The sequence below is a fragment of the Propithecus coquereli genome, unplaced genomic scaffold (genome assembly GCF_000956105.1).
Source record: "Propithecus coquereli isolate 6110/MARCELLA unplaced genomic scaffold, Pcoq_1.0 Scaffold7, whole genome shotgun sequence".
NCBI lineage: Eukaryota > Metazoa > Chordata > Mammalia > Primates > Indriidae > Propithecus > Propithecus coquereli.
Genome location: NW_012153062.1, coordinates 20970490 through 20996069, shown reverse-complemented (window position 1 = coordinate 20996069; position 25580 = coordinate 20970490). Strand labels below are relative to the sequence as shown.

Genomic DNA, 25580 nt, shown 5'->3' with positions numbered 1-25580 from the left:
TTTCATCCAATCATTTCATTAACATATATATTTGTCAGGTCTTCATCTTTATCCTAAATCATTTACAATTTAAAAAGCATCACTTTTTTTTACCCGAATAAAAATTTCCAATTCAGTTTTTCTTCTTTTTTCGATTTTCTCTGCCTCAATTTGGCAAGTGTGACAAATGTACAGATGGTTGACAGCTGGTCCTCCTCCATACCTAAAGCATGGAGAATTTAAGAATTAAAATCATGATAATCTTAAAGAAAGCTGATCTTCTAGGAAATTTGTTTCTAACTTTTAACTCAATGGCTAAATCCCCAGTTAAGAATAAATCCACACAATAAAATCTCAAAGTATTGTAAAACCTTAAAAATCATACAAGGATTTGATTTTATGTTTATTAGTGTCAATGACTTTTAGTTTATTGCCTAATCTGCTTTATCTATATTTCGACTTGCCCTTAAAACTACTTCTGTTCCAAAATGTTAGAGGCCGCAACAAAGTAAAATAAATAGTTTTCAAAAATTAGCATACAATGATCTGAACTCCAGATTCGAAGAGGAAAAAAAAGAAAAGAAAAAAAATTAGCAGACAATATATAAACCTTAGTTATACATACATAGTCATAGTCAGGTTTGAATCAGATGAAAGCTTCATAATAAGAAACATAATAAGAAACATAATAAGAAAATTATGATACAAAATGTTTTAAAATTATAAAATTTAAGAGTAGAAATATTCAATTGTGTGAATATATACATATATAAAATTTTAGTGCTGGGGTATGCAAAATCTTTCCAACAAGGTAAAGTTAAATATCACAGCATACCTTTACAGACCGATAATCAGAACAAAAAAATCAGAATTAATCATCTAGACTACAGTTACACTAGCTACAAAGTCTTCCTACTCATATTTCAAATTGAATAAACGAAGGAAAAAGAAAGGATATTCTCCATAAGCAACATACAGCACAAGGAACATCTGTGAAATAATCCAATCTCCTTTTAATCAGTTTATTTTCACAATACTCTATTATCCGACTTAAAAAACAAACCTGCTATATAGGTTATCCCAAATGTTCTGAGGCAGCATCAAAACCAGGTCTTCGATGTAACTAGCTTTTCTTGGAGGAACACCTAAAAAAATTTAGACATGTCTGTCTCATTCTTTAATTCATTTATATTATTTTCAAAGATTAAACTCATTTTTAAACAATGACTAATGACTGGTCATTCACTATTCTTAAACCCCCTCTGCCAAAAAAGTAAGTATAAAGCATTTTTGGTAATTGTGTTTCCTAAACATGAACATATACCTTGATATTCACACACAGAAATGTGTGTGAAGGTTTAGGTTTCTATATCCAATACAGGATATTCCTAACCTTTGTGGTTTTACTACAAACATAATTAACAAGAATACTGAGTCTTCAACAATGAAGTTTAATCAAAGTGTCACACGAAGGTCCTATTTATTGTAGAACAAACACTAACATAGCCAATCACAAAGGCATAAATTATATTTAACTATGAGGCATCTTTTTTGTTAAATCATAGATATATTTCCATACTTAGGAAAAGAGCCAGCTATTCATTTAAACAAAAGGCATAAGAACCATGAATATAGTTGGTAGCTGAAATCACTATCGAAGGAATGCCTTTCAGCTAAGACAAGTAATGTGTAATAGAAAGAGTTCACTGTACTATAATTAGCCATTTGTGTATCTGACTCTACTATTAAATTAGAGCTTTGAGAACAGAAATAGGGTCTTTGATGTTCTTAGGCTTTAGAACAGGCACTTAGTAAATATATGTTCAATAAAGAGGCTACAGATTGCCTATAATTAGAAAGAAAAGGCCAATTTCTGAAACTCTATGTAATTAAATGCATTAAGTTGGACTGCAGATGGGGAAATACGGAATAAGTATAAGAGGAAAATTCTTGACTCTTTCCTAATGTGCAAATTATTTAACAGCAAACTCCTATCACCACTTTGCATTACAGAATGTCTTACCTCCATGAATACAAAGAAAGTCATTATTTGAAATAGGGCCAGGTTCAGCAAAAGTCTTAAATTTATTCAGCCACTGTCGAGAAATATAAAACTGAAGGAGACTTGGTTCCATTATGTTCAACAAATTTGATATCCTTCGCCTCTCTTTCTGCGCCTCTTCACTGCTCTTCCTATTAAGGACAATGATTAATTAAATTCAATATACATTTTATTACATTAGACAAGTAGGTGACTTTTTCCTCTTATTAGACTTAGCACACATATTAATATTAATCTAATCAGATCTTGGGAATTGCAAAAGAAAATGTACGTTGTATCATCCACCGAATACATTCTATACCTGCAGGGGTGATACTGTATCTTAACTACTGGTATATACCCACATAACTACTGGTACACAGTAGGAGGCATTCAAATGTTTGTTAATAAGATCAAGCTAAATATTTAATCTGTTTTTCTGTTTCAGTAGCTAAGCATTTTCTTTTATAAGACACTAAAAAATACCAAAAACTTTAATAGTAATACTTCTTTTATTTGCTATTTTAGGAGAAAATTTCATACTTAATTCCTACCATCAGTGCCTAATTTTTTTTTTTTTTTTTTTGAGACAGAGTCTCGCTCTGTTGCCCGAAGTAGAGTGCCGTGGCCTCAGCCTAGCTCACGGCAACCTCAAACTCCTGGGCTTATGCAATCCTTCCGCCTCAGCCTCCCACGTAGCTGGGACTATAGGCATGCGCCACCATGCGCCCGGCTAATTTCTATAAATTTTTAGTTGTCCAGCTAATTTCTTTTTTTTTTTTTTTTTTGAGACAGAGTCTCGCTCTGTTGCCCGAAGTAGAGTGCCGTGGCCTCAGCCTAGCTCACGGCAACCTCAAACTCCTGGGCTTACGCAATCCTTCCGCCTCAGCCTCCCACGTAGCTGGGACTATAGGCATGCGCCACCATGCGCCCGGCTAATTTTTTCTATAAATATTTTAGTTGTCCAGCTAATTTCTTTCTGTTTTTAGTAGAGACGAGGTCTCGCTCTTGTTCAGGCTGGTCTCAAACTCCTGACCTCGAGGGATCCTCCCGCCTCGGCCTCCCAGAGTGCTAGGATTACAGGCGTGAGCCACCGCGCCTGGCTAGCGCCTAATTTTTTAATTAAAACCAATCTTTCTAAAACAAAATACATCCCTTTGACCTTCAAGTAAATGACTTAATGTTTTCTGAACAAAGAATCATTCTGCATACAGCCTTTTACTTTATTTTAGTCTAATGATACGAGAGGAAAACAATTTCTAATCTTTACTTAGCAATTTGAAAGTCTTAGAAGTCACTAATAACCCCAAAGTGAGAGATGTTCTTTCATATTTGTAAAAATTACTTATCCATGAAATAGTTACTTCCATTACCTATAGAAAAGAACATAAGCTTCTGCATTTTGTACAGTAGATTCTGAAACTTCAGTGACACTCTGATCATCAAATTCATACCAGAGATTATTTAAATTGTTTCGGCAATAGGCTATATAGTGTCCACCTGAATTTGAGGGAAAAGAAATCATTACAGTAATACAAAATTAAAACAATAATGAAGACAATCTTTTTGTATCCTTAGTGCCTAGCACAGCAGCTTAGATACAGCAAGAACCATGCTTATTTTTTTTTCAGTATGTATTCTTGATGCCATATAAGGAAATACAGCATAGAACATGTAATCTTTAAAAACCCAGTATAAAAATGATCATGTTAAAGTCCTTATTATTTAACTTTATACAATATAATTTCCCATATTCCAAATATCATAGTAAAAATATTCAACTTCCTAAAATTGACACGTTTTTAATAACCACCAGCAAAATCTGTTTTTAAATACTTTTTTCTTTTGGTCAATCAGGTCTTATTTAAGGACTCAATTCAGATGTTTTATTTTATTTTTTTAAATATAAGAGCAAATGTTAAATTTGTATACTTACTACTTGCAGTTCCATGGTGGCAAATGACTGACAGAAGATCATACGTCACAATTTGAGTTGGACTATCCTTAGCAAGAAATGGCTGAAGATCCAGGCCTTCTAGCGGAAATGAAACATGGGTACTGATTTTCGTGGAAAACATCAGTTCATGTCTGAATCTCTTAAGGTGGATGCACAAAATCTAAAAGAGAATAAAATTCAAAACTCTAATTTGCCATTACAAAAGACTAAAAGTATTCTAAGTAGTAACACTTAGTACACTAGATTTTTATTCTACAAGCAAGAAATTGAGGTGTTCAATCAAAATAAAATTATAAAGTTATTTAAAATTTTATTTAGTTTTATATGCCAAATAAAGGAGTCTATCAAATATACATAACAAATTTCAAGTGTCAAAGTTAAACATTACCCTGCAATTATAACCTGATTCCAGAGATGTAAAAATGTGGAAATGGTGAAACACGGCACTTCCTAAGTTCACTGGTGTTTGTTTTCTAATTCTATACTTTATACTTGCAAGATCCTACAGTCTGATTAAACTGTATTCAACACAGCACACTGTTAGAGGCACTTCCAGTATTTAACCTAATATTTTAAAAATGAATAATTCTAATAAAGTATGCAAAGCAACTTCTCAACAGAACCACTCCATTCTTCAACCTGGCTAAGAATTTATTACAACATTATGTTTGTTAATATTTTGTTTGTTCCTATCACATAATATAAACAATTAAAATCAAAGCCCATACCTCAGGAAACTTTTGAACTTTACAAAACTTTACTCCATTCCTCAACCTAAGACAGGAAAATAGAAAACCAATGAATCTACAAAAGATTTAGCATATTTATATATACAGCAAAACTCTTAGAAAATGCAGAGACAAATGCTATTGAACTAGAAATGCTCATCATTGAATTGTTACACATATATAGCAAATATCTTAATAATCAAAACACTAGAGTCCCTTATTGTAAAAAATAATTTAAACCAAGATATCAGTAATAAAAATTTAGAGAGCTGTACAATTTTTTGATGGAAATTATTTTATGTTTGTTTTTGAAACAGGGTCTCGCTCTGTTCCCCAGGTTAGAGTGCAGTGGCGTCATCACAGATCACTGCAACCTTAAACTCCTAGGCTCAAGCTATCCTCCTGCCTCAGCCTCCCGAGTAGCTGGGACTACAGGCACGCGCCACCATGCCCAGCTAATTTTTCTATTTTTTGTAAAGATGGGGTCTCACTATGTTGCTCAGGCTTCAAGTGATCCTCTCACCTTGGCCTCCCAAAGTGCTAGGATTACAGGTGTGAGCCACCATGCCAGGCCTATTTTACGTTTTAACAAGTGTGCTACTGTCCATGGTCTGGCCATGCCTTTATAACATCCAAGTAAAACTAGATAAAGCAAAATCTCAGTTTTATAAAATCTTTAGTTCAGGTCAATGTATTAAAACCTTTAGAGGGGGAGACGGAGAGGAAAAGGAAGGGGGAGTGTAGAGAGCGAGCGAGAGAGAGAAAACACATGTTCTACTGACCCTCCTGTAATGGTGGTCATTGGGGGCCAGGAGAACCAAACTCTTTGGCCTCCTCTTAACCCGAGCCTGAGGGTCACAATAGTTCCCAGATTATGGATACAAGCACAGCAACCCCCCAGAATCTGGGTCCTCTGTGCCCATGGATCCCACTTGGGGCCCAGAGCAGAGAGGAGTCTTTAGGGCATTTCCTGGTCACTCCCGCAAGTATAGCAGCTAGGGGAGTCAAGAACCTGATCTTGGAAAGTTCCAAGCTGGGAACAACACCATTACCTCCAAAATGTACCCCTGCACCCCCGCCTCCTCCACTCCCACCTCTACTCCCACATATAGGCAGTGGCCACTTGAACGTTGCCCTGATCTTGGAAGAGCTATGGGTGTTGTAGCAGCAGCAGATCCACCAGATGCAAATCTACAGACAAGTGCTGCTTACTGCTCAGCTCTTCAGGCCAGACGGTGGGTGTCCCTGCCAGTCCCTCAGAGCTACCTGGGACAGGGACTGCCTCTTCCACCAAGTCCCTACTACTCTTCAGCCCCACCACGCCTGTCCAAACTGGCAAGACACTGGCATCTTCTTCCTTCTCCTGAGGGGCAGAAACGCCCAAGCAGGCTTTCTTCCACCTTTACCACACACAGGGGTCACAGCATCCTTTCTCTGCTGGAGGGGTTGAGTGAAGCCACAAACCCACCCTGCCCCCTTCCCCAGCCCTGCCAGGCAGCACAGATCAGCTGATTGCCTCGCCTCATCTGGCATTCCCAAGCACCACCGGACTACTGGCAGCACAGTGTCTTGGGACAGCCCGAGGCCTTGAGGCTGTCTCCCCAGGGCTCCTGAAACCAAAAAACGGAAATGGTAAGCTGGGCTATGGTGAAGCGATGGGTCCCTTGGAGAAGCCTGGTGGAAGGCACAAATGCCACTTCTGTGCCAAAGTATTTGGCAGTGACAGTGCCCTGAAGATCCACCTTCGTTCCCACGCAGATGAGAGGCCCTATAAGTGCAATGTCTGTGGCAACTGCTTTACCACCCATGGCAACCTCAAAGTGCATTTTCACCAGCATTTCGAGAAGTACCCACACATGGAGATGAACACATACCCAGTGCCAGAGCACCTAAACTATGAAATCACCAGCAGTGGCCTGCCCTGCTGGTGTGTCTGTGCCACCAAAGAAGGCCAAGGAAGAGGCAGCCACACCAGTAGAAGTGTCGAGTGCAAGCCTCTGGTGGCCTCACCACAGCACTCAGTGCCACGGAGAGCCTTCCACTGCTCTCCACTGGCGCAGGCGCAGCTGCAGCTCCAGGACTCCCCGCTTTCAGTAAGTTTGTGCTCATGAAGGCAGTGGAAGAGCAAAGCTAATGAAAACACCCCACCAGGGAGCGAGGGTGGCAGAAAGTAGCACAGCAACCCACATGCAGCTAAGTAAGCTGGTGTCTTCACTACCAAGCTGGGCAGTGTTTACCGATCACTTTAAGTCCGCTGGCAGCTTCTCCTTTTCCTATACGCTAGAGCCCGTAGAGGCCTCAGCCTCTGAGACACCAAAGTTGCAGCAACTGTAGAAAAGACTGACTGACAAGGAGTGATGGCAGTAGCCTCTACTGCCTCCAGAGCCTCCACCTCAGCCCCTGCACCTTCATCATCAGCCTCTTCTGGACCTAACCAGTGTGTCATCTGCCTCTGTGCACTCAGCGGTCCTTGGGCCCTACGCCTCTGTTATGGCCGACTGGAGGTGAGTGGCTCTTCAAATGCAAAGTGTGTGGCAGAGCTTTCTCCACTCAGGGCGATCTGAGTGCACATTTAGTGGGCCACAAGGCCAGTCCAGCGGCCTGAGCCCAGAACTCCTGCTCTACCTGCCAAAAGTCCACCAACACTGTCTCTCTGCAGCAGCATGTTCGGAGGCACCCGGGGGATCAGATCCCCAGTGGTGGTACCACATTCCCTGAAGGGGAAGGAGCTGCCCAGGAGAATGGCTCTGAGCAATCTAGTCTCTGGGGCAGGGAGCCTTTCCCAGCGGCAATCTCAGCAGCCATGACCAGAAGAGGAGTTCTCTGAGGAGGAAGTAGATGAGGAAGATGTGACTGGTGAAGATTTCCTGACAGGGAGAGGTTCAAAGAGTGTAAGTGAGAAGACAGTATCAGTGTGAGGTGATTTGCAAGAGGCATCTGGGGCAGAGGAGGAAGTGGGGACAGTGGCACTAACAGCCACAGGTGGGACAGAGATGGACTTTCTCATTAGGAGAAAGCAACTCAACACACTTCTCTGCTGCCGTCACCACCTGACAACCTGGATCAGCCTCAGCCGATGGAGCGGGGAAGCAGTGATGTTTCAGGAGCGAGGAAGAGGCGGGCAAACCGGGGAAGGGCTCAAGCCCAGCGTCAGCACTCACCCGAGAAGGGGAGGGCACTAGCACCACCTCGGTGGAGGAGCTGAGCTTGCAGGAGGCAATGGGAAAGGAGCCAAGAAAGCAGCAGCAGAAAGGCCCACAAAATGTGTGGCCACATCTTTCCCTGCCAGGCAGCTCAGGAGAAACATCAAGAGACCCACCCCAAAGAGGGGCCACAGTTCACTTGCATCTCCTACAGGGAGGGTTTCTCAAACGGGATACCCTCAAGAAACATATGCTGCTGGCTCAGCACCAGGTATAGCCCTTTGCCCCCATGGCCCTCAGAATATTGCTGGTCTTCCCTTGGTCCCTGGCTGTTCACCTTCCATCACTTCCCAGGGCTCTCCTCCTTTCCCCCAGAAAGATAACTCCATGATTCCATGAGCCTGTTTTTCTGTATCTGCTGCCCTTTGACCCAGGGAGCAGAAACTGAGAAATCTGCAGGAGGACCTCCAAGATTTATGAGCCTTTCTTCTGTGTTTTCCTCTGAGTTCTTACATGATATGTCCCAAGTGGCTTTCTCTAGTCCCTGAGCTTGGAAATTATTGTGCTTACAAGGGGATGGCCCCCTAAGGAAATTTTCTCTCCTCTTCATTCTTTATATCTGAGGAAAATAGATTCTCTACAGTTTTCACGTTTTCACACTCTTAAGGGGAACCCTCGCCAGCTTCCCTGGTGACCCTCTCCCCTCTTCTCCTCTTTCCTTCTCCCTTTCCCTTTGGCAGGTACAACTGAGACCCACATTTGGAACTGCAGCCCAGCCCAAAGGGGCCAGCAGCTGTCTCTGGAGGGCACAGTGTAGGTCCACCTACAAGACTTCTTGTCCCAAGACCCTGCTCGCTGGTAGGGATGGGTCTCCTATCTTTCCGGAACTAGTACACAGCTTTCCTGTCAAGTGGCCTGCACACCAAGCCCTGGAGTTACAGCTCCACCTCCATTACCACTTTAGGCCTTGCTCCACCACTGCTGTGTGGCCCAGGAACTATGGTTGGGAAGGCACCCCCAACAACAGGATCCAGAGAAGCCAAGGAGAAGACAGTTCCCCTCCTCCTAGTTCAGCCTCCTGCATCCGTGGTAGTGCCTGAGAAGCCCATCATTGACAATAAGTAGCAAACTGTATATTCCTTTTCCCTCCCCCTGCTCCACAAGATGCCGGCAATGAAGATGCTCCAGCAATTGGTGGCTCAATCCTAGGAAGCAGGAAGAAATGATGGGCACAAGACAATTTTCCCAGTAAATCCCTTGACAGTCACATTAAGGCACAAGTGTTACTGGTCAACAGGCCACGCCATCTCCAGCTTCTCAATCATCATGGCCTCTCAAAGCTGGGAAACAAACTGATTTATTGCCAAGAGGTTTCACATGTGATATTTTAGAAACTGTGAAATTAGTTCCTATCTTTAATGAGCACTGTTAGTGAGGGTGGTTGATGAAGTAATGAAGGAGAGTTGAGGAATGTTGCTAAAGCACAGGGCTTGCTGGGAACCTGAGTGATTAAGAAAGGGACATGATAGAAGGGAAAAGCCTCAAATTCTCGTCAATGTGAACGTTCTCAAACATACTCTAGTGTGCAGCGGTGCACCAGGGATCATGGAGGATTTCCTAGCACCAGTGTGCTTCTAGTTTGAAATAACTCCCTCTGTTATTCCCTGCCTCTTATATTTCCTCAACTTCCTTTCTCAAGACCCCTCTCCTCCCCATTTTGCCTATCCGTTGGCCAAGGCTTGTGTTTTTGCCACTGTCTTAAGACTCCCAGACTTTGGGAGACAAACTCCAGGTGGTGTCCTCTCTGCCTCTCTGTCTTGTAATGAGATGCAGTATTTACTCTTAACATAGGATCCTCTGAAACAGGAGTTCTGAGGAGGAAAGAGTGAGGGTTTGCCGTTGACTGACTTGAATGATGGCTTCTCCTCCAAAGTTGTAGGCTCCAGAGCTTCCTACCATAGTAAAATGTCAAGAGCAGACAGCAGAGGTATTAGCATCTTTCCCTCCATCATTAAAGGTGTTTTGACCAAAAAAAAAAAACAAAAAACACAACTTTATTGTTGGAAAGAAACTTGAAATAAAGGATGGTTATTATTAATAATCAATATTAATATACAATTGACAATCTACTTTGGATTTGGGGGTAGATGCAAGGTTCTTTTCCATCTTCACTATTATCTTTTTCTTAATCTGCTCTGCTTTACGAGGAATGATCCCTCTCTAGGCCAACTCCCTTTTTAGCTGTCAGGTAGGGCTTCAAAGACAAACTGATAAAATCTTTCCAAAAGTATAAGGCAGCTTCTTCATCTTTATCAACCCAACAGTATACTATTCCTTTCTGCAAGGAAAAAGACCAATAGCTGCAGATCAATCTTTCCCTGAGGTTATTACCAAGAACAAAAAGTCTGTATTAAGATTCTAGATCTTACTAGGAGGCCATTATTTTTCTATTACAAAGACTCAGAAAAATTTCTCAGTTCACTCTACCCCAAAATAGTTCTTTCATCAAGTCTCCACTCACTTTTTTCTGACTTTCCATCAAGAAGCATTAAAGTCTGAATTTATTACAAGATATTAAAAGGCAGCTGGTAGTAGATATAAACAAAATTAGACTTTAGCTGTCCTATTCTGCCATTATAACAGCAGATAACATCAAAGTTGGTATACCCTTTCTGAGTTTTATGCAGATCTGAAACTATATACCTTTTTCTTCCTGAATTTAGCCTGTCAAAAGGGTAATTCAGAAGACAATATTGCCTTATTTTAAAAAATGTTTTATGCAAAATCACTTATTTCATCCCTCAAAATATATACTTTCATAGCTTAGATAAGCCTATTAAATTTGTTACATTTTTATCTCAGCATGAACAGGTGAACATCTTATACAGCTGCATTAGGAGAAATGCCTGTCTACACGCTGAATCCAGACAAGATGAGCTCCTGAATTGTCATATAAATGGAAACAGAGCTCCAGCTCTATATGGTGCTATTTTAAAAAATCCTCCCATCTTGCAGGGGGGAAAAATCCCAACCCTAAAGTGACCAGGGTAAATCAGCATGCCAGGGCCATACACCAAGATGAACACTGAGTCTCCAGATGTGGCACCCTGGTGGATTATCAACTCTAGTGCCATGAGAACACTGTAGCAAGCAGCACACTGTACTTTTAAGGTCAAGAACAGCAGCATCGAGCACCCTAGAAACAACTGTTCTTATTCTTCAGGAACAAAATTGTGTTGGCTCTAGAACAGTTGTCTTTTTACTCTCTTTATTATAATAAGAACAAAGCTTTCTGACCTACATTTTTGTAAATATAGTGGCAAATATAACTCCATATGCCCAATTCATATAACCAAGAAAAATATACAACATGCAATTAAAAGCATCATCAATGTCACTTACTTTTTACATTTTTCACAACTGTACATATTGTCACCTGCAAACACAACAGATCTGGTCATTCCTCTCAAATTAACAGCAAATTATTTTCTTTTGGTTCTATAATTCTTTGATTTTGCCACAAGCTGACCTCACAGCTCAATAAAACAAGGTTCCTTTTTTTTAGTCTTTGCTCATGAGTCAGTAATTGTTTACCTTCCCCTCCCTTTACTCCTTTCAACCTTGAAGGCCTACTTTAAATAGTAAATATCTTTTCCATTTATTCACTCAACAAAATTTACTGACTGCCTGTTACATGTTCAAGCAAGGTACTAGACACAAAAAACAGTGAAGGACCTTAAATGATACAATTCCAGATACATAAATAATCCATTATTTTGGTTAAGTTTGAACTTCTTTGAATCTCGAAACAGTTTTAAAAGACACGTCTCCTATCATTTTGTCTTGTACATAGGAATTTGTATAAATTCCTCTAGGATATGATTTTTCTTGTTGTAGTTATATTGTCATGGCAAATATTGACACTATACCAATGGGAAGTACTATTTAAGTTGTCTTAAAATTTAGCTTTTGTGAGTACATTTTATAATTTAGTCCCACTAGTATTTTAGCTTCACCTATAACAATTTAGCCATAGATATTATTATATCTTACCTTTTAGTTCATCTCTGGCGAAGAAGGCGGCAAGACAATCTTGCAAGGTTACTACTGGACCCCAAAACCAGCTAGGGACACATGAGACAACAAACCTGAAATATCATTGACAGAAAAAAAAAAAAGGAAGTGTTCTGCCAGTACAGCAGAAACAGTAGTTTCAACAATCATTTAATACAAAGAAAATAAATACATACCTCTTCACGTATTCCATGAAAAAAGCTATCCACCCTTGTGGAGCATATGCTTCGCCACATGATCCTGCTTTGACTATAGAAGTTGGATGACTCGATGAATGCAGCTTAGCAAGGTCTTCCTTGCCAGGAATTGGCAAGGACAGATCTTGAAAGGTCTCGAGGGTTACAGACACCTAAAATTGTTTGTGTTTTAAAAACGGGATGAAAATAATCCAGCACATTTATAAGGTTAGATTTCAGATTCCAAAGATCAAAACAAGTTATAATAAGTAAAAACAAACAAACAAAAAATGAACTGCTTTTATAGTAACAACAGCAAAAAAAAAAAAAAATCAAAAAAACACTTGCTCTGTACCGGTGCTATTCCAAATTTAATCTTCACATTAACCCGATGCAGTAGCTACTAGCATCTCCATTACAGGCATAGACATTACATAATCAAGCACTCCAAATCCACCCACTGTACCTTAAGGTCCAAACTCTTAAGCAATATTGTCTTTATTTTTGAAAAGTGACCTTTAAGGATAGTTTTAAAATGTTTTTTAAAAGGGGGGGAGCCAAATCTGGCATCTAATTTTAAATAGCTGAAAACATTTCTGATAATTACATTTAAATATTTAGCACCAAAATAACCCACTTTAAAATGACCCTACTGAAAGCCCTTAGATTGGACTTGATATTCTAATACAATAATTGAAAACTTAGTTTTGTTTTTGAGATATTTCATATTTATTAATTATATTCATTATTTCACTAAAGTAAAACCATGCTTAAGCTCAAGGAAACTTTAAGAGATTTAACTATTATTAAAGAACTCATGATGATTTTAATTTATGCCCTTATTACTGTCTATGAATTTGACACTACCTTTATTATCAGAGTTCCAATCTTAACATGGGGAATTATTTATAAGGCATAAGTATAACCAAATGTAAGAGATACATTCACAGCTTTGTGCCCTGTGAATAGCAACAATTTCCAATCATACTTATTTCATCAGCCTTGGTAGAATACATAAGTGTTACCAATTCTTGTTGCTGAGCAACTTCTCACCTTTATATGTAACCAAAATGAAGAATTTAGTAATTTTTCCTTATAATACACATGCCTGTCCAATGATGGGTCAAGATCCATCCTTTAAAAAGGATGTTACTATTAATATTACTTCCAAAAAACTAAACTCTACTCCTAGAACCAATTTATACTGATGCAAACACAAGAAATGCATGTATGAACATCAGTAACAAAGAGAAGGAATTAAATTTTTCACATCATTTTGCCAGGTTTTTTTTAAAAAAATGCATTTGACAGAAATTTTCTGTGTATTCGAATTCCCTCATACTCACCCTGTCACAAGTCAGACACTGCACTGAGCTAATGATTGTTCCATCAAATATGTCTGAAATAACACTTCTGTATTTCTTGTGCTGTTTTTTTCTCTTTGGAGATGCAGACTGAGCTAGGATTGAAAAACAAGTGTACAACATTTAAAAAAACAAAGTACATCCTTTAAATTTTTCTCTAGTAAAAATTACTACACTGAAGGGAAATTTTCAAAATACCATTCAAAACTGCTTTACTTAAAAACAAACAAAAAACAGAGAAACTAAGTAAACAAGGTTTAAGCTGCTATTGTTTTTAAACATGTATGATCCTTGGCCACCATAAATGTGGGAAAATGAAAAAATCCTTAATTAGCACAATATTCAGGACATTTTTTCCATACGCAAAATGAAGAGTTAAGCCTCATCACTGGGATGTTTACTTATGTTCTCCAAGTCAAAGGAAGAGGGAAAGACAATAAAAAGTCGAGTAAAAGCTAAAGATGAAATCGGTGGGGTTCAGTCTCCCCATCCTGACTTCAGAGTAATTCTGCTTTTACCTGTTTTGGGTTCCAAGTAAGACTTTATTTGAGGAAAGGATTCTAGTAAGTTTTCAGAGTTGTTTATATATTTCTGGATACAAGTCTGTTGTTAGCTATGTGATTTGTAAATATTTCCTCCCAATTTTATCTTTTCATTCTCCTAACAATGTCCATTGCCAAGAAAAATTTTTAATTTTTTCTTTTACGGATCAAGTTTTTTTTTTTTTTTTTGAGACAGAGTCTCACTCTTTTGCCCGGGCTAGAGTGAGTGCCGTGGCGTCAGCCTAGCTCACAGCAACCTCAAACTCCTGGGCTCAAGCAATCCTTCTGCCTCAGCCTCCCGAGTAGCTGGGACTACAGGCATGCGCCACCATGCCTGGCTAATTTTTTCTGTATATATTTTTAGTTGTCCGATTAATTTCTTTCTAATTTTGGTAGAGACGGGGTCTCGCTCTTGCTCAGGCTGGTTTCGAACTCCTGAGCTCAAACAATCCACCCGCCTCGGCCTCCCAGAGAGCTAGGATTACAGGCGTGAGCCACCGCGCCTGGCCACGGATCAAGTTTTTGATGTCTTTGATGTCTTTAAGAATTCTTTGCCTAACCCAAGGTCATGAAGACTTCTGCCTATGTTTTCTTCTCAAAGATTTATAGTTTTACACTTTATAATACTGGGACTCTCATACACAGCTAGAGGGAACGCAAAATGGTACTGACACTCTGGAAAAGTTTGGCAGTTTCACACAATGGTAAGCATAAAATGAACATAAAACCCAGTAAACCCACTTCTAGGTATGCATCCTAGACAAATGAAAACTTACATTCTTACAAAAACCTGCACATAAATCTTTAGAGCACCATTGTTCATAATTGCCAAAAACTAGAAACAATTCAAAAGTCCTTCAATGATGGAATTAACGAATTAATAGTAGTAGAGTCATACAATGAAATACTGCTCGGTAATAAAAAGGAACACATTATACAGACATGCAATAACATGACTGAATCTCAAACACATTATGCTAAGTGAAAGAAGCCTACCTCAAAAGACTATGATTTCATTTATGACATTCAGGGAAAAGGCAAAGCAACAGGAAAAGAGGATCAACGGTGCCAGGGCTTAGGGATAGGACAATGACCTGATTACAAAGGACTAGTATGAGGGAATTTTTTTGGGTGTTAGAGCCATTCTGTATTCTGTCTGTTGTGGTGTTAACAAGAATTTATTCATGTATTAAAACTAATAAAACTCTACACAAGAAAAAGAGAACTCAACTCTAAGTAAATTTTTAAAAATTGAGAAAGAACATACAAAATATTAAATCATGGTTACATAAAATTATGCTGTCAATTTTAGAGGAGCAAATAATATTTCATGAATAACACTTCAAATGATCATATATCAAAATCAACATTTTAAACTAAGACCCAAAGTAAAAGAATTTAAATAAGGGAAACTTTTTACCTTTTTTGTGTGTGGGTGCCAATCCTGGCCACAAATTGCCTGATTTAGGAGGGCTTGTTGATAAACGTGCGTTAACACTTTCATTTGATGGAAGGATCTGGGGTGTAGACAGGTCATTCAAATGGACATCAGTGATATATTCTGTAATGTTGAAATTCTGTATTATTACCTTAAGTAGCAAAGTTATTCTACCTGTACAATAATGTTAACTAATTTAAAAGTTTCTTAATTTGATATTTTGAACACAATTCTCAATAACAAATGTCAGGTGACTACTTGATAGACAAAGTGCTTGCTAAGCAAAATAACAGTGATTTTCCACGTAGGAATCCAATTAATGTTTATAACATACTACTGTCGTAGGCAATTCAGGAAATGAGCAGTGGAACTATATACAAAACCAAAGAGGATCTTATTTGTCCAAATATAGTATTAAAAAAAAAAAAAAAGATATTCAGGACAGTTTTAAAACCATGTGGGAAAAAGAGAGATTAATCTCTCAAACTAACGTAGTAATAAAAAATTAAACAAAAGGCTGGGTACAGTAGCTCATGCCTGTAATCCCAGTACTTTGGGAGGCCAAAGTGGGAGGATCACTAGAGACCAGGCTGGGCAACATAGTGAGTCTCCGTTTGTACAAAAAATAATAATAATTTTAAAAAATTAGCCAAGCATAGTTAGCACATGCCTGAGGTGGGAGGATCGCTTGAGCCCAAGAGTACGAGGCTACAGTAAGCTATATCATGCCACTGCACTCTAGCCTGGGCAACAGAGCAAGACTTTGTTGGGGGCGGGGGGGAATAAAACAAGAAATTGAGGCATATCCCTATAAATACATGCAACTATTATGTACCCATAATAATTTAAAAAATAAAAAAAGAAATTTAAGCATAAGGTAATCATAAGTTATTTTATTCTTACTGTGATAAAAGAAAACATACACATTCATCAGCAAAAGATCTTTTTTAGAATTAAATTATACAATGAATCCAGAAAATACAAGTTCCACAGGAGCTATCTTGATAGTTTGTTGTTGGATTCTTATTGCCTAACACGTATTCCAGGGTAAGGACTATATTCAATAAGTATTTGAGTGAAGAAAAGAGAAATGTTCATAAGACACTTTGAAACAGAATGTCTTCAGGGATTTTTCCAGATAATGCAAAATCATTTTTCACATAGACATTTCTGAATACTTCAATCATGACTAAATCAGACTGCATATTATTTGGGATGAAAAAAGACTCACTCTAGGATTTTCTGAAGGGAAAAAGTTAATGTGATCAAGGTTAGGGGGTGGCAAATTTTTCCTAGAAAAGGCCCAATAGTAAATATTTTAGTTTTTGCATGCCATATGGACTTTGCCAGATTTTTTTTACCAAGCTTCAAAATACATAAAAGCTCAGACTCCTGATTTAGGTCATCCCCTAGTTACTACGCATAAGAACAAGCTTGTTACAGAGCAATAAAGGACTAGTACATCTCTTAATGAGGTTTAACTGGGCTTTTGAAAAGAAAGGGCTGGTGTCAAGGCTAACTCTTTCAATACTGACATTTGACAAATTTATTTACTCAACAACTTCTACACAAAGTCAGTATAATTACGGAGCTTAACACTCCTAGTTTTCCTGACCAGAAGGCACTGTACACAGGTGAACCATCAGTGTTTGTACAGTTAAGGAAATATTCCTCAAGAAAGAATTCTAGATTCATTCAAATACGTAAATAAATTGTTCAGTAACTCTCTTCAGTAATTACAGAAGATGAACTTTCTTATGTTTCTTGTCTGCCACTTATTTTAAGATCACATAATTTGAACTTCTGATGATCCAATTGTGTGTGATTTAGAAAACTAAAACACCACATTAAGCCTAGATAAGTTAACTCTTGAAGAGATATATGTAATACACAAAGCAATTTAACTTAAATATCGTTCATTTGGCCACTAGCTATTTCTCAAAGGAACACTGACTAGTATATTATAGCGTAATCTATCATAACAGAGACAGAGTCTCACTCAGTCACCCCCGCTAGAGTGCAGTGCCATAATCACAGCTCACAGCAACCTCAAACTCCTTGGCTCAAACGGTCCTCCAGCCTCAGCCTCCCAAGTAGCTGGGACTACAGGCACACACCACAACGCCCAGCTACTTTTTCTGTTTTTAGTACAGATGGGGATCGCACTCTTGCTCAGGCTGGTCTCGAACTCCTGCGCTCCAGCAATCCTCCCACCTGGGCCTCCCAGAGTGCTAGGATTACAGGTGTGAGCTACTGTGCCTGGCCTCAGTATAGCTAATTAAACTCCTACACTAAAACACATCTGATGTGACTCCAGTGACAGCAATCTAAATACAATAGTGTATATAATTAAAAAATTGCAACTCAGGTTATTTTACTTCTTTCTGGGTACGCAACAGAATCTGCCTAAAATAAAAGAGAAAATTCTGAGAAGCCCAATTTTCTAGATTACTACATAACTACATAAAAGACTTCTGATGAAATGTTTAGTTCAAAAGGAGGATAAATTTCTTATATAATTAGATGACCCACAAAATTCCTCTTATCCTCAGGTTCTATAATTTTATGGCTTTAACACTCAAAAGCAAATATTGCTAAACTATAACTCTATTTTTTTTTTTTTTTGAGACAGGGTGTCACTGTTGGCCTGGGCTAGAGTGCAGTGGCGTCACAACCTCAAACTCCTGGGCTCGAGCCATCCTCCTGCCTCAGGCTCCCGAGTAGCTGGGACTACTACAGTTTAAAGGAGGATGTTGTACTCCCAGCTACTCAGGAGGCTAAGGGAGGGGGACGGCTGAAGCCCAGTAGTTTGAGACCGCAGTGAGCTGTCACTGGGCTATCACACTCCAACCTGGGTGACAGAGCAAGACCCTGTATCAATCAACCAATCAATCAATAAGAAATTCCCAAAGTAACAATTAAACACTCATTGTCTAAAAATGAATACTATCATTTTCATGATTAAATTATTAAATTGTCACCTGAGGCTCTGCTGTGTATTTGCACTTTGACAGTTTCCTGGTTGTTCAAGTCAACTGTTTCAGATACAGAGTCTCTATCTTTATCTAATTCTCCTTCAGAATTTACTTTATTAATTTTATTACAGATCTTCTCTTTTTGCCAATCTTTTGACATTTCTGAATTGTTCTCATCATCCTGAATTAACATTGTTGTTTCATTATTATCTTCAGAAAAGCCTCTAGAGCCATTTTCATTTTCTGCTTTATCACTGTTGCTGCAAGATTCACAGGACTGAAAATCTGCATCTGACTGGTTCTTGTCTTCTTCCATGGTCTCTTCAGTGGTTATGGTTTGAGGATCTTCCTCTACTTCCATGACCTGCTCTTTCAGTTCTTCATGAAGCAGATCCATTAAACATCGAAGGAATTCTTGAGCATCCTAATGTATCAGCAACATAATGTTATCATTTCATTATGTGTATGTGTGTGTGTATACATACATATAGAAACTTAAGGGAAAATATACAAAATATGTTTATCAACTGATTTATAAATCTGTAGCACTATACTGAAGAATATCAGTTTGTAGAACACAAGGTGCTAGAGGGATAGGACACACTAAATTCTAAAAAGTTATGTAAATAAAAGTTTTACTAAACTGAAGATGATCTGGAGGTCAGCTTTTAGTAATGTTGCTATTAATAAACTGGAAGGATAAGACATAGAAAAAATAAAGATTTGCCTCATATGACAGAATTCAGAGATGTCCTAAATTCAAATATTTTATATGTTTGGCTTAAATTAGAACTTCCCCCAATCTTATACTGTATTTCAAAGAAAATTCCTTGATCAAGCTGGAGTAATTATTGAAAACACAATAACTCATACCACCAAATCATAATCTTTAAAGATCCAGGAATTTGCATGGGAAAAAGTGAACAGGGAATAGGTAATGGGTTGAAAAAAAAGAAAAATGTGAGAGGACTAGGTATTGATATTAGAAGATATTATATAAAAAAAACTACAATAACTGAAACCACCATGTGTTACTATTTCAAAAAGATAGGTCAATGAAATGATTAGAAAGCCCAGAAACAGATCCTATCATATATTAACATAAGAATGAAAAAATTAACAAAGAAAATTTTAAATCAGATAGGAAGATAATTCTTACATTTGTAGAGTTTAGTATAATTTCTTAACTGTTTATGAAAAATAAAAATGAAATTTGAATGATACTGTAATACAAAACAGATGCCAGATGTACCAAATAATTAAATGTAAAAAATGAAAGCATAAAATAGAGAAAATAATGGTGAAAATTTTTAATCTCTGAGTGTGGAACTCGAAGCTAAAAGTTACAAAAAATATACTGATGTATTTACCCACCTCCACATTTAAAAGTTTCTAGAAAAACATACATAATAAAACTAAAAGTTGGAAAACTATAAACAAACATGATAATAGGTTACTAATTTGGTAAATAAAGACAAAGGAGTAATGACATAAACAGACAAAAAGCCTAATAGCATCTTACAAATTTATTTAAGATTATTAAAATTATGAATGAAAAGCAATAGACTAACCTGCTGTGAATACCCCCGAAATGTTGGATTTACAGTTTTAATTCCTTGAAACAGATTTGTGGGCACAACAGATCCTGGCCTGAAGAATACATTTTTAAAGAGAAATTTTGGGGATTTTTAATTTTTGTTTTAGAAATTAACAACCAAGAATTCAAAGTGTTAAATAAATTGAAAATTGTTTATATTTCAAAAAAATCATTCAAATCTGCCCAGTATTATGTTTCATAGGTACATGAGAACATATTAGTGATATTTTAATTGATATTTTATTGTTCTCCTCCCTCAAATAAATGATCATGCTCCACTGTAAGATTTTTCAAAAATGCAGTTTCCTGAATAGTTTTTAAACAGAATTATTGACTATTACAGCAATTATCCTAATGCTAAACTTTAGAACAAAGTATAAACATAACAAAGAATAAACATAAACAGGAAAACATTAATATAGGTATTTAGGGTCTGATTTTAGTATTGTGAGAATGTCTACTCCTGCATTAAAACTCAAAAGCTTCAGTAATAGCAGCTTTAGCACTTCAACACTATACTACCTGTCCAAATAATTCTAAACTTCTATGATGCTTTCATTTGAATGTTCAGTTGCTAATGTAATATGCATGAAACTGAACTGATCACAAATCTGTCTCTCTTTCACTTTTTTCAGCTCTATAAACAGACCTGCACCCTTTTAATATTTATAATAGTTAAAAATAAGAGAAGAGAAATATAGTAAGTACATACCTGCTTTTATGCCACAGTTCTGTCATTAGCTTGAGATAACTTTTACAAATGGCTGGTTTCTTATCTGTTCGAGCTAGTCCTCCACAATCAAGAAAAAACTGTGTCAAAGGCGGGCTAATTTAAAGAAGAAAAAAATATCAGAGTGGAATCAAAGTTTAATACTGATTAATTTTAAATCATCAAATGAATTGACAGCATGTATATCTCTGTATCTGTTATTCGTTTGCTACCTTTTACAGCTTCACCTTCATTTCTTCATATTCTGAAAGAGCTCAACCCATTCAAATCAGATTTGACCCCACCATACATATGAAAGTTCTCCATGCTGCCAGGTCCAGCTAATACCTTTCAGTTCCTTCTCAGTAACACTTGTCACAGGTGACTACTCTCTCATTCTGGAACAAATCTCTGGACTACTGTGATGCACTTTTCTACTTTTCCTCTTTACCTCTCTGGCAACTCCTTTTCCTTCTTTATTGCTCCTTTTGCTCTCAGACATCTAAATACTAAATAAAAGGGTTCCTCAGGACTTGATCCTGTAACTTTTCCTCTTCCCTATATACTCCTTCACCTGGGTTATCTAAAATTTTCACCCATATGCCAATTATGGCCAAATTTATATAAGGTCAACCATGTTAGCTGAACTCCAGATTTTTATCAAATGCCCAAACTGATGGCCGTCATGGTATTTCAAATTTAACATGCGCAAAAGATAACCTTCAAGTGCACCTGCTCTTCCTCCAGGCTTCTACATTTTAGTATGTGGTACTGTTATCTGTTGATGACTCAAGTCAGCAATTTATAAGGCAGTATAATCTTTTATGAGTTTGATTAGCTTGAGGGAACATCCATGAATCTATTCAGTTATAGGAAACTGACTGGGCAGAGGACCAAATCCTGACCTGCAATAAATTAGCCATCTTTTGAAGGCATTTGGATAGTTACTAAGCCATCTCTTTGCAAACAGCGTAACCTTATCAGCCACATCTTTTCCAGTGAAATCAAAGAAGTTGAAAAGTGAATTTGTGGAAGCAGTATTGTACAGCAATCAACATCAAAGGATTTAGAGCAACAAACACAGACACAATAAACCTCAAATTTAGAATTCTACTCTAGTACTTACTAGCCGGTTACATTGTCAAAGTTATTTAAACTTCTATGTCTAGTTTTCTTACATGTGTAAAAATAACAATAGCATTAGCCTACAGTTCTTTCATCACATGGTTATGTTATTAAACCTTGAATCTCCTTCTCCCTTTCTCCACTTACTCTAACCCACAACCATCAAGCAATCATTCTCCTAAAAATGTTTATCTTCAATTCCTCCACTTCTTTCCTACCACCCTAAATAATACAAGCCACCACCATTTCTTGCCTAAATTGCTATAATAATCTCCTAGCTGATCTACTAGATTCCATTCTCTTCTTCTGCCAATTCACTGTACACATGGCAACCATAGTAATCTTTTTAAAATGCAAGTTAGATTATTCTGCTACCCCATTGTAAAAACGCCTCAATGGTGTCTTACTACACTGAATCTAAATAATGTGGCCTACATGACCTAGACCCATATTATTCACTCCCATTATTACTGCACTCCTGTCACATAGATTTTCTTCCAGTTCCTCAGAAGTATCGAGCTCTTTTCCACCCCAAGGCTGCTTACAAAATGTTGATTTTTCTGCTCGGAATGTTTTACCCATCTTTTCATACAACCAGCTCATACTCATTCTTCAGGTTTCAGATTAAATGTCACTTCTTCAAAGAGGTGTTCTCTCATCACTTAATAAAAATTGAGTTCTCTTTATTTTAAAGGGTTATGAAACATAAGACAACTGAAGATAAAGCATTTATAGAGGGTTATATATAATAAAAATGAAACTATTTTAGGAAGATATACAGGTTTTATATCCCTAATCCCCAAATCCAAAATTCAAAATGTTCTAAAATCTGAAACTTTTTGAGTGCTGACATGATGCTCAAAGAAAATGCTCATTGGAGCATTTCAAATATTGGATTTTCAGTTTAGGCACTGATGTTCAACTGGTAAGTATAATGCAAATATTTAAAAATCTGAAAAAATCCCAACCACTTCTGGTCCCAAGCATTTCAGATAAGGGATACTCAACCTGTATAAATATGTTCGGTTTCCAACCACTGCTCTAAAATTCAATCTAGTAGAAAAGGTAATGTCAAAGTTAGTGATTTCTGAATTCTGGTCCTGACTCAATGCATCTAATCTTAAGAGTAATACCATGTGGCCTATCTACTTTGGAGGGCTACAATAAGGAAAAAAAGTCTGAATACTTTATTAGAAGCTTTCCACCCACAGAAAAATATAAAGTATTTCCATATGATCTCTGAACTAAAAGTAATGTGAAGAATTAATTAGTTCCAGTTCCTCATTTTCTAGATGTAAAAAACAAATAACTTGCTCAAAGACACACAACTACCTAGGGTCTAAGCCAGGACCAGTAGCCTCAAGAAATTACAGGTATACACAGAGTAAACCCTATAGGGACAACAACAGATTATGTCCCAAACCAGATTCTTGTCTACTCTACCTTGAGAGTTAGTCAACTACTACAATAGCATGGTTTTCTGCTCAAAAAATGAATTTAAAATTATATAAACAAAAACAAAATTAATTTCTCTACTTACCAATTAGAAAGAGCCTGCAAAGCTGCATTCATATAACAAGTATTTCCAATATTTTTCAAACCTGTAAGACCTATTAAGAAAAAATATAAATTAAGTCATCATTCAATAATACAAAATCACTCAATTTTTTGGGTGAATACTATGGTTCTCAAAGTACGTTAAGGACCATAGAAATATAAAATAGCAACCTCAACAACTCAGAGAGGTCATATTTCTGGAAATCAAAATCACAAAATTATAATCACCAAAATTTTGACCTTTACATAAATTCAAGGATTACTTAGTTCAACTTCTGATATTTGCACTGGAAGAACAGCCTTTCCTATTATCATTTCATTAAGAATAGACATTCTTCTGGATTAAACTTAAGCCCATTATCCAAAGTGGAGCACCACAAGAGCAGCAGAACGGGACCCATTTGTACTCACCATCAAATTGGTATTAACTAATCAACACATAAATGCACATATCAGAACAACATCTAGTGGATGCTAGGGAAGGGGGAGGGCGGTGGGAGGGGGGGGGAAGAGGGAGGAGGGGAGGGGTATTTGTATACACAAGGAGGGCAATGCGCATTACCTGAAGGATGGACATATTTGAAACACGGACTTCGGGGGGGGGGGAACCAAGGGCAACACACGTAACCTAAACATATGTACACCCATAATTTGCTGAAATAAAAAAAAAAAAAAAGAATAGACATTTTTAAAGAGCAGTAGATGAGACTTATATTTCTCATTATAAACTAAGTTTATTGTGAGAAAGTAGTTTAATGACAATGCAAAAAATTCACATCATGATAAATGATAAGCATCCTTTTTCTTCCCAATTCAATGTATTGAATTGAAAGCAATATTTATTAGGTTGAACCATAGGAAACTACTAACATTCAACCTACAAAAATGGCAATTTCATATGGCTCAAGCTAATACAGTAAAGAAGTCATTGAACTATTGTTATCTCTTCCATGTATATTAAAGTTCACTTTCACCAGTTTACTCCATTATTAAAAGATGAAATAACATATAAAAATAAAATTATAAATGCTATTTGAATTTAGAGCAATACAAAGAAAATTTAAACTTCTAGGAATCTCTGAAACATGGCTGAATTAACACTTGATAAGTAATCAATAAAATTAATAGTGTAGGCTAAATTAATGGGCTAAAATACAGAAATATATAAAGTATTTATAAATTATATCAAGTAATGTTAAACTTATACCAAAGTGTTAATTTCCAGATAATAATCTATGTATACACTAAATATATACCTAATATCAATTGAAAAGCTAAAAAATTAAAGTTTGTACTAAGAACTGTAGGCTTAAAAGAAAATCCTAATAGACTGGTTCTCAATGTAGGGAGTGAATGGGGAACAAGGGAAGAGAGTATCAGAATCACCTGATTCTTTTTCTAAATGAATGTTACCCCTAAACAGCAGTCCCCAGCCTTTTTGGCACCAGGGACCAGTTTCATAGAAGACAATTTTTCCATGGACTGAGGGTGGGAGGGGAGCTCAGGTGGTGATGCCAGTGATGGGTAGTGGGAGGGGAGCGGCTATAAATACAGATGAAGCCCCCTCGCTCACTTGCCCACCACTCACTTCCTGCTATGCACCCCTCCCCGCAACTTTGATGGAAGACCATGTGGTGGTGGGGGAAAGGGGGGGTGTCAGAGCTCTGTGGTCCAGTCCCTAACAGGGGTTGGGGACTGCAGCTCTAAGAAATTCTGCTAAGAGGATACCCTAATAACTTCCCACCAATCTCCATCAATGACAGGTTAAGAATAGAAAAATGGACTGAGAACCACTGTGCAAAGACTTCAAAAGGCAAGTTAAGCAATAAGGACCATAAGGCTCAAATGCCAAAGAGTAATTAGGATCCCAGCTTTGGTAAACTGATACCAGAGAAATCAAAAGTTTTCTGGCAAACACAATTTTACTAGGCCAAATTTCAGAGTTCTTTTACCATCAAGTCCCTTTCACCTCCAGATTTTGAAATGTTCCCATTATACAGTTTCCTAAGGAAATAGGCAGTGCCACACAAAGGAGTGTTACACAAGAGAATTATTTTACCTCTTGCCTTAAGTTCATCTTCTTCTTCCACTTCTATATCCAGATCATCAAATACAGCAACCAGAGGAGTTTTTAATGTTGTATTAGTGGGTATTTTAAAATCCTTGATAACAAAA

General features: G+C 37.4%; 1 protein-coding gene and 1 pseudogene across 1 annotated transcript in view; one reads left to right on the top strand and one right to left on the bottom strand.

Annotated features, from left to right (window-relative positions):
• Positions 1-25580, bottom strand: part of USP33 (ubiquitin specific peptidase 33) — a 72133-nt gene that overhangs the window by 10042 nt on the left and 36511 nt on the right. Inside the window, exons 4-19 of the mRNA XM_012661036.1 lie at positions 25465-25567; positions 23389-23458; positions 20727-20840; positions 19989-20067; positions 18424-18841; positions 15425-15565; positions 13445-13557; positions 12099-12271; positions 11902-11972; positions 11251-11284; positions 4706-4751; positions 3957-4137; positions 3394-3520; positions 2003-2172; positions 1043-1124; positions 94-202 (exon numbers count right to left, since the gene is read on the bottom strand). Of these exons, the coding sequence (XP_012516490.1) occupies positions 94-202; positions 1043-1124; positions 2003-2172; positions 3394-3520; positions 3957-4137; positions 4706-4751; positions 11251-11284; positions 11902-11972; positions 12099-12271; positions 13445-13557; positions 15425-15565; positions 18424-18841; positions 19989-20067; positions 20727-20840; positions 23389-23458; positions 25465-25567 (2031 nt within the window). The remainder of the gene's footprint in view (positions 1-93; positions 203-1042; positions 1125-2002; positions 2173-3393; positions 3521-3956; positions 4138-4705; positions 4752-11250; positions 11285-11901; positions 11973-12098; positions 12272-13444; positions 13558-15424; positions 15566-18423; positions 18842-19988; positions 20068-20726; positions 20841-23388; positions 23459-25464; positions 25568-25580) is intronic.
• Positions 5428-8983, top strand: LOC105823876 (annotated as a pseudogene).